Raw genomic sequence first — 14,417 nt, 5'->3', positions numbered from 1 at the left:
TGAAATCCCCCCCCCCCCAAAAAAAAAAAAAGAAAGAGATGAACATCAAGACTGTAAAGACATACAATTTCACAACCACTAGAATTGTTGTATTTAAAATGACAGATGGTACCAATAGATAGCCTAACAGCTATGTCGCTGGACTCACATGTAGTTGAGTACATTTCAAGTTTTGGTGGCTTAAACTCATGCCAGATGTGTGTGCATGTGTGCCAAAATCCCAAGAGCAGAATGGAGGAGAAGGAATTGTGGTGTGGCCATCCCCCTTGGGGGATGATTTTGCACTTTCTGTCTCACTGTCTCTCTTTCTCTTTTTGGCAAGTGCATGTGCCCTATAGCAAAAACCTCTCCAAAACAATAAAAATAAATAAATAAAATGACAGATAATTGGCAGTTGACAAAGATGTAAGAGAAATTGGCAAGAATTTGGAAAAAGTTGGAACATTAGAACATTGCCAGTAGTAATACAAAATAATATAACCACTTTGGAAAACACTCTGGCAGTCCATCAAATATGAAGAGAGTTATACTATTCAACAATTCCTATGAATATACCAAACACATACATATTTCCACACAAAGACTTTTACACAAATATTCATGGCAGTATTATCCATAAGAGCCCAAAATAAAAACAACCTAATGCCCACCAACTGATGTATAGAGAAACAGAATGAGATACCTATAGACAATGAAAACTATGGCAACAAAAAAGAACGGAATATTAATACATGCTCTAATATGGAAGAACGCAAATACATTATGCCCGATGAAAATAGCCAGTCATAAAACACTGTAAACTGCATGATCCCACTCCCATAAAAGGTCCAGAATAGGCAAGTCTCCAGCAACAAAGACTAGATTAGTAGTTGTGTAGGGCTAAGTGGGAGAATGGTGGAGTGACTGCTAATGGGCACATGATTTCATTTTGGAGATTATTGAATGTTCTAAAACTAGATGTTCGTAAAGATTTCAAAGTATAAAAACAACACTGAGTTGTCCCTTTAATTATGCTATGTTGAATCTCAATTAAGTTGTTAGAAAATTTAAAAGATGGAACCTGCATGTCATGTTTACATTGCAATCTATTTCCATTCTAGTATTCTATTTCATCCTTTACCTACTGAATCTTTTCCTTTATTGCTATTGGTTCTTATACAGCTTGATTTTAAACAGTGAGGATTTATTTGAAGTGGTTGTTTATTTGCATGTTCTCTCTCTCTTTTTTTTTTTCTTTAGAAGAACAAAAGAGACTACCATTGAAGTAGCCTTGGAAAACTCACCGTCCACGTGACCTGAACTGTGGTGGAAGTCAATACAACTGGAGTGTGAAGACGAACAATGACATCTCCCAGCTCTTTCTGTACTTGTCTGTGGTCCACACCTTGTGCTGGAGGGCTGATATCTGTAGCATATAAGAAAATAGTGTCCAATTTAAAACAATCATAGTAAAATTCCAATTTATTTTATATAAACCAATATTATGCCATTAAAAATAATTATAGGGCAAAATCAGGATATAATTTGAGAAATTTTAAAGTTTATTTATTCCTTCCATGAGAGAAGAAGACAGAGACAGATAGACAGACAGACAGACAAGGACCCTCAACTGGTCCTCATGCTGCAGTCTAACCCGAGACTCAGCTGACCTGGATCACATGCACACGCATGCACCAGGCATACCCAGGGCCTTTCCTGCATGGCTCCAGTTGCACTACTATCGCGTCACCACCTGGTCCAGTATATTTATCTCTACTAAAAATATTTAATAAAAGAGGAATTGCAATCCCTCATGGTCCTTGAAATGTTCCTGTTATGAAAGATAATTTACGTTTTTGTTAAAAAAAAAAAGAAGAAGTCCAACCCAGTGGTGCAGCAGTTGAGAACCGTGCCTTGGAGTCTGATCTCACAGATCTGATCATGGTTCAAATACCTGCAAGTGTGGCCCGATAAACAGGCTGGGCACATTAGCTTGTATGCCTCAAATCCTGACTAGACAGACTGCTGCATGGTCACATCCACTGGAGATTACTTTCTCTCTCTCTCTCTCTCTCTCGTGAGTGCACATGCCCTCTAACATTTTTTTTAAAAAGAAGCTAAGAAATATTCTAAGGCTTTTCTAGAAAGATTAGCTTCATCAGATGTTAGTATATTGAAGAACTTTCCTGTGTAATAAAATAGTACATATCTGAAAACTACCATTTAGAAATGTGTGGACTCACTTGTTCCAATGACCAGGCTGTAGTTTCCTATCCCTTTCCTACTTCAGTCTGGGAGCATGAAAGGAAATATGGGGACTAGAAAAGTGAATGAGGTCATTGGAGGTAAACGGAATGAGGGAGGGGGCAGAAGTTTCTCAAATGCACAGAAATATTTTTGAAACAAAAATTTAAAATGCTGATAAAATGCGCTAAAGGATTAAATTTTGAGCAGTACTTTAATATCTGACAAGAGATTGTGCAGCTCTTCTTAGGGAAAGGATAGGGGGAAACAAGGACGTCTGTAGAATGACACGCTATCGGCCACGTGTGGTTACACTCCCTTTTCACCTAAATGTTATCCTATTCCCCTATACACTAGTTCATAGTTTATGCGTCCACTAGGAAAAAATGACAAATTATATACATATTTTTTTTGGAGAGGTTTTTGCTATAGGGCACATGCACTTGCTGGACAGACAGAGAGAGACAGAGAGATAGAAAGTGAGAAATCACTCCCGGGGGGATGGCCATGCCGCAATCTCTTCTCCTCCATTCTCCTCTCGGGATCCTGGGCATGCACGCACACGTGCCTGGCATGAGTTTAAGCCACCGGGTCTGGAACTCGAACCACGGTTGACTACATGGGAGTCCAGCGACATAGCCATTACGCCAACTGCTGGTCCCTCAAATAAACTTCATTAACTGGTACATTTCAACATTAAGTTAATAGTTTTTCTCCCATTATTTTATTTAAGGGAAGAAGTCCACTTTAAAATTTTCTTTAAAATGATTTATTTTCTGGGACCAGCAGATGGTATAATGTTTATGTTGTGGAGTTCCTGCATGACGAACCACAGTTCAAATCCTTGATCTGGTGGCTTAAAACTGATGCCAGGTATGTGTGTGTGTGCATACCCAAAATCCCAAGAGGAAAATGGAGGAGAAGGAAATTTGGCTTGGTCATCTCCACTGTGGGGGGATTACTTGCTTTTTGTCTCTCTCTTTCTACTAAGCTCATGGGGCCTATAGCAAACATCTTTTAAAAAATAAAAAAAAAACTTATTTTTTTAATCTAATTTTCTTTTTCTACTTTTCAGTCCATATGCTAAATTCTTTATTTTTTCCAAGTGCATATCTCAGCTATAACTTAAACTAGGCATATTAACTAAAACTGGGACATCAAGAATCAAAAAAAATACAGGTATTTTTTTTCCAATTCACTTAAAAAAAATCCTTAACACAAACAGCACAACCAAGTTTTTTCTTATTTAAACAAAGTCCTTTTATGTGAAGAATTTTAATTGCTGCTGACATAAATGGTCACCTATATTGTTTACAGTGTAAGTATTGTAGCCTAATGAAATGAAAAAAGTTCTAGATTCTGTGGTATTTAATACATTCACAAAATAAGAACTCCCACAGCAACACCTCCTTTGACAAAAAGTGCTTTGCAGATTGCAAAACTGCTGAACGTGTGATATCAAAAAAATGATTCTGACGTTCAGACACAAAACATGAGTTTTCCTATTAAATATCTGTTAAGAGAACATAAGTCTTTTGCTCTATATAGTCTCTCAACTGGAACAAACCAGATCACAAACAACTTTTCATTCATCGTTTTTGACCTTTTCACCAGGAGTTGTTTTATGAGTGAAGATTTAGTGACTGGCATAGTTATTGAATGATCAGAAAGCTCTGCCGGATTTAATCACACACAAAGTCTTCTCATTCTGTTATCTCTCCACCTTACATTGCAGCTACACACAAAATCTATTTCTACCCTCACAGGTATAAACCAACTAGGTACCATGATTTCTTGACATAAAATTGTATAGCTCCTCCATTTCAAGTTCGATAATTTAATTTTCTCGTTAAATTCAGACACACTAAAAGCAATTGGATCTAGGTAGGGAAGGTAAAATATAACTAGTTTCAGGTTTTCAAATTCCTTGTTGTGCTTTCCCCTTCTCCTGAGACAGGTTCTTTACCTACAGGCCCTTTATCATCGTGGAAAATTAATCACATTACTGCATAGAGAACAATAGGGAAGTGGCATTCCCTCCTCCCTTGACTGTCATCATGTCAGCAACGTTACAAAGTCACGTGGTGACTTTATTTCACTTGATTCCTTTAAGGCACCCTTCTCTGTTATAATCACACGCTAGTTACTATCACTGAACTACATTGTAATTATAATAATATTTTATGGCTGTATGGTGCTTTGTGTAGCATAAAAATACTATGTTAAATTATATCTTGTTCAAAGGCTTTCACAAATAAGAAATAATTAACCCTTTTGTGGGAACTTGGTGGGAAAGAAGCTATAACAAATAATAAAGTCACCATTTCTATTTGATTAATTCCTTTCACCCATTCATAGGAAGAGAGTCTATCATGTAGCACTACACACTAAATGTCAGAATTAATTTGAAAAGGGAAGTAACTAAAGATGAGAAAATCCTCCATTTTGAAAGCATATTTTATTTTCTGTTTTGTCCAAAATATTGCATGCCTCTGAAAGAGCTCTTGAGTTACTAAATTTTGAAATAAGTTGCTCTTATAAACATCTGATCTAATAAAAGACATTATATCAGTGGTTGTTAAATTTAAGCATGAGCATCACCTGAGCATATGTTAGGAAAGACGCTGCCTCAGCCCTCCTACCCAGAGCCTTTGAGCTGGAGCCCGACAGTCTGTTTCTAACAGAGACAGGTGCTGCTGCTGCTGCTGGCCTGAGAGCCACACTTTGAGAACCACTGGACTATGAAAACAGAATTCCTGAATGCTATGGCTTGAGTGCCCCTAAATATTCATGTGTTGAGATCTCATTGTGGCAGAATTAAGAGAGTAAAAACTTAATCTGGGGCCCGCAGTTGTGATGGAGGTTAAGGCGTTGGATCCCGAATGTCCAACTGCACAGTTCGAATCCCAGATTTGGTAGCCTGAAAATCATGCTGGGCACCTGCACCTGTGTGCCCAAAATCTGGAGAGGAGAAGGGACAATAGTGTGGCCATTTCCCGTGGAGGCAAGTGGGTTTTTGTGTTTTTGTTTTTGTTTTGTTTTTACTTTTCTTCTCTCTGTCTCACTCTGGCTAGAGAATGCACCCTGTAGCAAAATCTTTTTTTTTTTTTTTTGAGAGGATTTCACTATAGGGCGTGTGAGCTTGCCAGACAGACAGAGAGAGACAGAGAGACAGAAAGCGAGAAATCACCACCCAGGGGGTATGGTCACGCAGCAATCCCTTCTCCACTCTCCTCTTGGGATCTTGGGCATGCACGCACACATGCCTGGCGTGAGTTTTAAGCCACCGGGTCCGAGTCGTGAACCGCAGTGGACTACGTGGGAGTCCAGCGACATAGCCATTACTCTAACTGCTGGTTCCCCCTGTAGCAAAATCTTAAAAGCAAAAACAAAAACAATCTGATGATGATGTTGGAAGTTAGAGCCTTTGGAAGACGATCAGGATTAAGGTCATGGGATCAAGTGGGGGCTTCCATGATTGACTCCCGGTGGGCTTATAATAAAAGGGAATGAAACAGACAGAAAGTAGTGGCTACAGAGATGCATATTAGTGTTCTCATGATATGATGACTTGCATGGCATTGGGACCTACCAATAGAAAAACCCTTACCAGATCTCCACCAGCTGTGACCTTGGATCTTAGCCTTCAGACCTTGAGCTGAATAAACATCTATTCTCATACATTACCCAGACTCAGATATTTTCTAATATTAGCAATGGAAAGGACTAGAACATTGGACAATAGAAAATAATTTGTGTACCTCTATTCATTAAAGATCCTATTTTGAAAAACTTTGCTATAGTGAATAAATTTCAAAGGAGAAACATTTTTCTCTATTTTAAATACAGTGAAGTCTATACTTTCCTAATCTAAGAGAGTGAATTCATATTTACTCTGTAGCTTTATGTAATCATTTCATTTATATTTTATTGAACCAACCTGTAAAACTCCGGGAAGGGAACACAACATGCCCAGGTAAACAGCAAGCTTCCTTCTGCTTTACTGGATAAAGCCTAGTAATCATTATAAAAAGCTACACAGACAAATTTACTTTACCTTATGCATCCCACTTGTCCTTTTTTTTTAAAAAAAAAAAAGCTTATTAATTTCTTTTATGAAAGTAAGAGAAACACAGACACACACACACACACACACACACACACACACACAGGAAACAACATGTGGTGCCATGCCATGATCCTTTCTCCACTTCCTCACACACATACAGCCAACCAGGATGGCGGGCACTCACTCCTGGCGTTTACTGGTTGGCTGAAAGTCAGACTCATGATCTTTCATGTGGATTCAGTAACATCTGGGCAGCAAGTAATAGCTGTACCACTGAGCTAAATCTACTCATTCTTAAATATTTTTTGATGTCTCCCTGTAGAAGCAGTCAGGTTTAGAGCTGTTGAAATTACCTTGTGTGCGCACAGGATCTGACATAGGGCTTGGGTCACTGAGACCTTGGGGATTGATGGCTCTGACCATGAATAAGTAGATGGTATTGGGCCGCAGTCCTCTCACAGTGTAGAGGGTGGTCTTTACATGGTTTGCCACGGTTTGCCAGCTATTGCTCACAGATTGGCTGCAACAGGAACAGACATTTCATTTAAAGAAGAGCCATTGGATATTGGGAATGGAGTTGGGTATCAATGACAAAGGTTAATGGCTGAAAAATTCAACACACACACACACAACACTTGAAGTGTTCAGCCCAATAAATGAAACATTTGGATGGTTTCAGTTTATTCAACAACAAAGCCGAGCCCACCTAACGGAAGTGCCATGCACAACAAAATTAAACTCAGCCCAGGAGATGTGACAGCCCTTTGCTAATGCACAGCAGCCCACTAAATGAATACCTGTAAAAGGAACAGAGGCCAAGATCACAACATCAAGTTTATACAGTAAGTATGGTCCTCGTAAATGCATGTATATATATACCTTGAAAAGAATTAACCTGCAGAAAGAATAAATGGACTACAGAGTAAATTATGCCAACACATTTTCCTGTTATAAGGTGTGTTTTCTTTGCATCAATTCCACATGCAATATTATAATAGAGCCTTCTAAAACTACATATCTGTAAAAGAAGAAAGGAAGCATGTGATGAATATTTTCCCTTGGTTACATTTTTAATAAAATTGCACATTACACAGTATTGTGACTTCTAATCTCAGAATAATGAAATAGCTCTGCATCCGTTTGTGTGGCCCCCTTTACAGTGGCCACAGGTGGATGCATTTTAGCACACTTTGTCTTTTTCAAATGCTACCTTAGGTCAGCATGAGGAGAAAATGCGACTTTCAGGGCTGTCTGTTTATTTTTCTGATGTTTTAAAGCCTCCAAGCATAAAAATTATAACAACTAGGAGTTAGAAATTTGAAACTAAGTATCTGTCGTTACCTTCAATATAGATGAGAGAAGCCTAAAACGAAAGCGATGATTTATCCTAATGTTTACAAAGAACAAAACTATCATTTAAACTTAATAATGTCAAATAGAAACCCCTAGAACCTGAATATGAAAACATACTTTCTCATTTGTATATTTAATCAATCCTTGTAAAAATTTATAATAATATTTGCTGATTTATAGTGTGCATCTTTAAATTGATGACAATTATTTCATGTAATACAGGGAAACATTCTTGTCTTTCAACAATTTAAAGTTCATGGAAACAGTTTCTTAGTTGTGGTTTTAAATTTTCTTTTGCACATATCCAATAGATGTATTATACATGAAAATATTGAAAGTATTGAAATTATTTTAAATTCTGATCTATTTATTAGGATTCAAAATTTTAGTACCCCATGACTCAATAAATATTGCACAACTTTAAAAAGTACCTGTGATTTTTTTTTTTTAATTTTCTGCCTAGTTCTAATGCCTAAATGCTCATCTTAAACCCCTATAATACTCAGGATAAAGAACTAGATCTCTACAGACCTAAGCAAAGCTAATACATATTACATTTATAATCAAGGTATTTTTTTCTAATAAGAGCTGTTCTTGAGTAAAGTCAAATACAAAAGGTACATTTAAAAAATGCATTGACTGAATATGTTCTCAAAATAAAACAACAGAAAAGCTTGGGTGACGTTTCAAGATATAGGAGCTGATACCAAAACTCAATGGAGACAAAAAAGAATCTTCCCATACCTGAAAGCCTCAATGATATATGCACTTGCTGGAAGAGTTCCAGGGGTACCTGGTTGCCAGGACAAGGTGACACTGTTCTTAGTCACATCAGTGACCTGCGGTTTGGACGGTGGCCCTGGCAGGTCATTTAAATCATAATTTTTACTGATTGTTGCTCCAGATTCTGTACAGGGCAGACAGAAATAAAAGTCATTCCTGACTGTATAAACTGGCAATCATGCTTAAAGGAGAAAATGGTCTATTAAAGGCGTTGACCTAGGCGGCGAGCATTTTTTCTCCATGAATCAGAAGAATATCATACTTTACTCTCCAATATGTTAATAATATAAGCAGTCTTTAAAATGTTTGAGAAGAAAAGAGTATGAAAAAATAAATTTCAAAATGTTTTGCCTTACAATAAATTCATACTTTAATTCCATTTTTCCATGAACTTTCTGAGTCCCCCTTGTTAAGGTAAGATTTACTTTCACACATGACTACTGGAGTTGCTTGCACTTCAGAAGAAATAAAATAACAAGGTTAGGGAGAACAAATGCATTAAACTCCACAAATGCAATGTCATGTGCCAACTCTTGCAGAAATTAAAATGTGTCATTGAGTGTAAAGACGGAGAGTTACATGAGGCAAATTTAAAATCGTGATCTTTTGTTGTTATTTGGTAATGAGCTATCAATAAAAGGGGCTCAAGATTCGTGCTGCTAAAAAAGTGCACAAAGAACTCACCTGTCACATCCAGCACTGCACTCCAAGAAGTCTCCCCACTTGAACTTGTAGCCACGCAAGTATATGTGCCAGTATCAGAAAGCTAGCATGCATGGAAAAAGAGAATTGAATTGTTTAAATCATTTTTATTTATTTATTTATTTATTTATTTACATTTGCCCACAAATATTGAATTGTTTTCGTCGCCTTATGGAATAATTACTCAATCTCAACTGGGGATATTTCATTTCTAAAATAAGAGATAATCATTCTGCTATCTAAATTATGCATTAGAGTCAATTATATGTCTACATATACTAGTAAAACAAGCTCCTATACTGTTAGAAGATTGAGTCAAAGGTTTTTCTTTAAAAAGATTATATTTCTACAACTAAATGTTATTTGTCTGATGAATGCTATTTGTCTCTCTTGCCTCATAGTAATACTCTGTATCGCTTAACTTCAATTTATTGTAAGGTTTCACTCTGTCAAGGATAGATAGAGACAACTCAGGACCGAATTTACTCAGAAATCTATAATCTACAGAGAATCAGTAACACAAAACTGCCCTTTCTGTCTCTAATAAATTATATTTCAAAGGATAAAATGTACCCAGGAGTGAATAAGCAATGACATAATCTGGGACTATGTTGCCTTTCTTTTGAAAGATGAGAAGAAGAGGGAAGAAGAAAAATATAAAAAGAATAAAAGGAAAACTAAAATTTTCCCATTAATGTGAACAGTACTCTCTTACATGTAAATCACAGCAGTGTAACAGTGGTTAAAATAAAGTCCTGCTAAAAACAAACAAACCATATCTATGGAGACACTGCAATTTAAAGCTGAAAATAATCAAATAACATAACTTTTCTAAAGCATACTTGAAAACCTCCACCTCAATGATCATTTAAAATGTTTTCCCTATTCACTGAAGAGTGGCAAAAGATTTTTTTGGAAACATTGATAGTACAATCAAGATTTCTGTTTTATAAATGAAAACAGCAGAAGTTTCTATATCATACCTTGAAAAAAAGCCCTAAAAAGAATGAAAGATCCTCACTGTGTTTGAGCCCTCTTGGTTTACAATGTAAATAACATTCATTTGCTTTAGTTCAGGGGTGCAAGAAAGAGAGACTGGTGAGAAAAACTGGTGAAAAAAGAGAATAAGGCAAGGCAGAAGGTGTAAAATTAAAATCCTGTGAAGAACATGAGTCTAATTGTTGATGAAATGCAGAAGTGCATGGAATGTTCTGTCTGCTGGGTTCAAGATGTAAGCGTATTGATGATGCAAGCTTTCACAATTGATTTCAGGCAAATCGTCAGCACATGGATGTTACTGCAGTTCTGCCATTTTAATTGATTTTAAATGTCATTATGTATTTTAACTTAAGTTTCCGAAGAGCTCTGGCACATCGTTCTTTGTCATATTATCTCTGTACAATGGTCTTCTATTGCACAGAGGGATGATGAGGACAGCCATTGTAGAAAGAGCCAGCTTTTCAAATGTGGCTGAGCACGCATTATAGTCATTAGAAATCTTTGCCTTAAGAAGCATCACTCACAAACTAAATATAATGAGCCAAGGTTGGATTTTAATGGGATGTTCATTTGAATATGGTCTGTGAAAGAGTAAAAGAATTTGCATTTTATTATAGCTGTTGAACTAAAGTGTAGCACTTTTTATTATGTGCAAATGCTAAAAGAAGAGTGTGTAGGTAATGCTTCTTAACTGCATCTCCTTGTCACTGTGTGGAGATACAAGTCTGACATTAGCCATCGTAGGTATGTTTTAATGAGTATTGGAACAGTCTAGTTCTCTAAAGGTACAGATTCAGTTACCAATTAGCTGGACTATGAGAACACAATATTCATCATGTTATTTTTTCCCTTACATTAGGTACTAAAAAAGAAATAGTGAGACACAAAGGAATATGACCTACAGAAACCCTCTCTTGACTGCACGAGTGAAGCAATGTAAAACCCATTTTTATCTTCCGTTAAAGACAGCTTCCAGAAAAAGAACAAGAATAAGGTTTTCATTTTGGAGTTTATCAAAAGTGATATCAAAAGCCTGATTCTCGTTGCTGAAACTCACTCTTGTGTCACCATCATCACCACATTCCTTTTTATTCCTTTAAGTTTAAATAATGTCTTTTCTGGTCAGAAGTGCTTCACATCTTTTCCATCCTCATCCTTTTATCTTTAAGCAATTGCTTTGGAAAGAGATTAATGTGCTGGCACACTGCACTGCCTACTTTGCTCCTAGTGCAGATGGCTGCAGACGAGCCCTTCAGAGCTGGTATCTCACGGAGACTCCTCAGAAACCTGTCAGAGGGCTCAAAATTTGTTTGACATCATCAAGCACCCACCTTTAATTGCTTCTTTCAAACACTACCAGGGATCACTACTCAAACACACCCTGTAAATCAGTGATACAGTGAAAATGAATTAACTCTCATGGCCCCAATCTGCCTTTAGTCCAAAGTGTGCATTTGAAGTGTTTATGCAAAGAAAATTGGCATTAATTTTTTAATAACTTCCAATTTGTTAAAGGAAGGTGAACTATTAATTTATAATCAATAAAGGCAAGCCAAAAAAATCTGAATTTGTATTTTTCTTTTAACTTGGTACTATTCCTTTTATGCCATTAGTGTCTGTCTCAAATTGAAGCTTAAAAATGATTAATATCTATATCTATATCTATATATAAATTGTACTGGTGAATTAAGATATTATTTATATGTATGTGTGAATGCCACAAAAATTGTCATTCTTCTTCCTTTTGCTACAGGTATTTGTATGGTATACTGATAAACAATGGAACAACTTGATAAACATGTAGTTATAATTATATTCCCAGCAGAAAATGAATCCTTCAAATCATAATTATTGGAAATATTGTCAACAAAAAGATTTTAGATGCTCTCCAACTTCTGGATAGGAAAATAAATTCACCAATAATCAACATTCTTTTTTTTTTTTTTATCTTGGCTCCCATTTCTATGTAAAAAACAGATTCTTCTAATTGCTTTTCCAAGGAATCACTTTCATTGATTTTTCTTTATGTACTATTGTATCAGCTATCTTAGCTCTGGTTCCCATCCCCAATTTTATAATTATTGGAAATATTGTCAACAAAAAGATTTTAGATGCTCTCCAACTTCTGGATAGGAAAATAAATTCACCAATAATCAACATTCTTTTTTTTTTTTTATCTTGGCTCCCATTTCTATGTAAAAAACAGATTCTTCTAATTGCTTTTCCAAGGAATCACTTTCATTGATTTTTCTTTATGTACTATTGTATCAGCTATCTTAGCTCTGGTTCCCATCCCCAATTTTATGATTATTTTGATTTTGATGTCTCTCCAGCTTTGACAGAGAGCTTGCCCCATGGTGGTGCCGGTAGTGTTGAGGGGGAGTTAACCATATGTGGTTGAAGACAGGTAGCCTAGTGCCTAACATCTTGCTGATCTTCATGCCTTGTGCAATCCCTCCCTTGGAGTATATATAGAATCTGTCCATTTGTTTCTGGTCAGTAGAGTATCTCAAGGTGATTAAGATGTCACATTTGTGATTTTGTTATATAGGGTGTCAATGCCCATTTAAAGGAAGCAAACAAATGCATCAGGAATGTCTATATGGCAGGAGACTATCTCTAAGGCAGCCTACAGATGACAGCCAGCAAAAGTTGAGGTCCAGTAGCTGCAAGGATCTGAATGTTACCACCAACTAACTAAAAACCTGCCTATGTACTCAGTGGTAACTATTTTTTCCACACAGGGTTTGGCCTAGCCAGTGTATCTATATTTTCCCACAATCTTCTTTTGCTAGTAAGAGTAAATCAAAAGCATTTGTCACTTTCAAATTATACTACTATCACTAATTTAGTGTGTTTAAACTTCTATGTTCATTGATTGAAAACTTGGGATGGTATGCAGGAGTAAAAAGTTTCTCGTTCTCTTATGAACTTACAAATAGCATAAGAACAAAGACCTTCCATATAATTTTAACTTATTTTTTTTAATATAAAGATAACATGCCCTCTTACAAAATATACAGCATTTATACTGAAATATTAAGATTTAAGTTAAGCACACAGGTTTTCTTTAGACCAGTACTTAAGTTGAAATGAACTAACATGCAAGTCAAATATCACTTACCCGTAAATTCTTAATCTGCAGTGTTCCTTGTTCTAGTATGGTTGTTCTTGGATCTCTACCCAGAAAAGTGAATCCCTCCTTTAACCAGCTAATCACAGGAAGAGGGTCACCAGTGGCTTTGCATTTCAGTAACGCTGTACCATCTACTGCTAGTGTTTGGTTGGCTGGGCCTTGCAGAATTATGGGTGGAGGTCTGTCTGTCAAAACTAAAAGATAATGATATTTTCAGAATAATTTCATTTCTATGAAATACAGAAGTCCTGTGCTATTACATTGAAAGTAAGGTCCACAAAACTTACAGTTTGAATTTCTACTTGCTCAATTATTGCTACATGTGTTATAAATGATTATAATATTGTGTTTCCACAATTTCTTAAGATTAGTTTACTTACTTCTAAAATTAATCTGATCAACAAAATCAGTAAAATAATGTTCTTCACTTTTAGTCATGAACAGTAAATAATTTTTTTATTGATTTTCTCAGATTTTTATAAGGGCATAGTATATTTGGGTTGGTTATGGTCTAAAGTGTCTTGGTACAGAGATCTAGAGCATCATTTCCAATTTAAATTAAAATTGTTTGACCTTCCCATGGTAGGTTCTGAAAAGGACTACTTAATTTTAACATTTTGTTCTTCAAAATTGAACTCTCAAAATAAAAGTGATGCAAGTATACTTGGAAACAGTATCATAGAAATAAGTATTTATAAAAGCTGCTGAAAAAAGAATATTAAACTTTAAACAAAATAACTTTTCAAATTTTGTACATTATAATAAAATATGTCCCTTTTGAAAAAAGACACAATTTCCCATCAAAATCATATAGTGATAATTAAAGTCTACCATCCTCGGGAACCAGCAGTTAGTGTAATGGCTGTCCCTGGACTCCCACGTAGTCGCGTCCTGGACCCAGTGGCTTAAAACTCATGCCGGGCGCGTGTGCTTGCATGCCCAAGATCCCGAGAGGAGAACGGAGGAGAACGGATTGCAGCGTGACCATCCCCTCTGGGGGGTGATTTCTCGCTTTCTGTCTCTATGTCTCTCTCTGTCTGTCTGGTGAGCGCACGCGTCCTTTAGCGAAAACCTCTCAAAAAAAAAAAAAAAAAGAATTATTTTATTTAGTTCTATTGATCATTACTATTATTTTTTAATTTGGAGAGATTT

General features: G+C 36.2%; 1 protein-coding gene across 5 annotated transcripts in view; it reads right to left on the bottom strand.

Annotated features, from left to right (window-relative positions):
• ROBO2 (roundabout guidance receptor 2) overlaps positions 1–14,417 on the bottom strand; it is a 700,057-nt gene that overhangs the window by 100,211 nt on the left and 585,429 nt on the right. For all 5 annotated transcript variants that reach the window (XM_027773853.1, XM_027773851.1, XM_014589802.2 and 2 more), the window contains 5 exons: positions 13,254–13,459; positions 9,113–9,194; positions 8,390–8,552; positions 6,646–6,812; positions 1,284–1,405 (listed from right to left, as the gene is read on the bottom strand). In XM_027773853.1, the coding sequence (XP_027629654.1) occupies positions 1,284–1,405; positions 6,646–6,812; positions 8,390–8,552; positions 9,113–9,194; positions 13,254–13,459 (740 nt within the window). The remainder of the gene's footprint in view (positions 1–1,283; positions 1,406–6,645; positions 6,813–8,389; positions 8,553–9,112; positions 9,195–13,253; positions 13,460–14,417) is intronic.

This window comes from Tupaia chinensis, unplaced genomic scaffold (genome assembly GCF_000334495.1).
Source record: "Tupaia chinensis unplaced genomic scaffold, TupChi_1.0 Scaffold000382_1, whole genome shotgun sequence".
NCBI classification, from domain to species: domain Eukaryota; kingdom Metazoa; phylum Chordata; class Mammalia; order Scandentia; family Tupaiidae; genus Tupaia; species Tupaia belangeri.
Note: the sequence above shows the minus strand (reverse complement) of the source record. Positions and strands in the feature narration are given on the sequence as shown.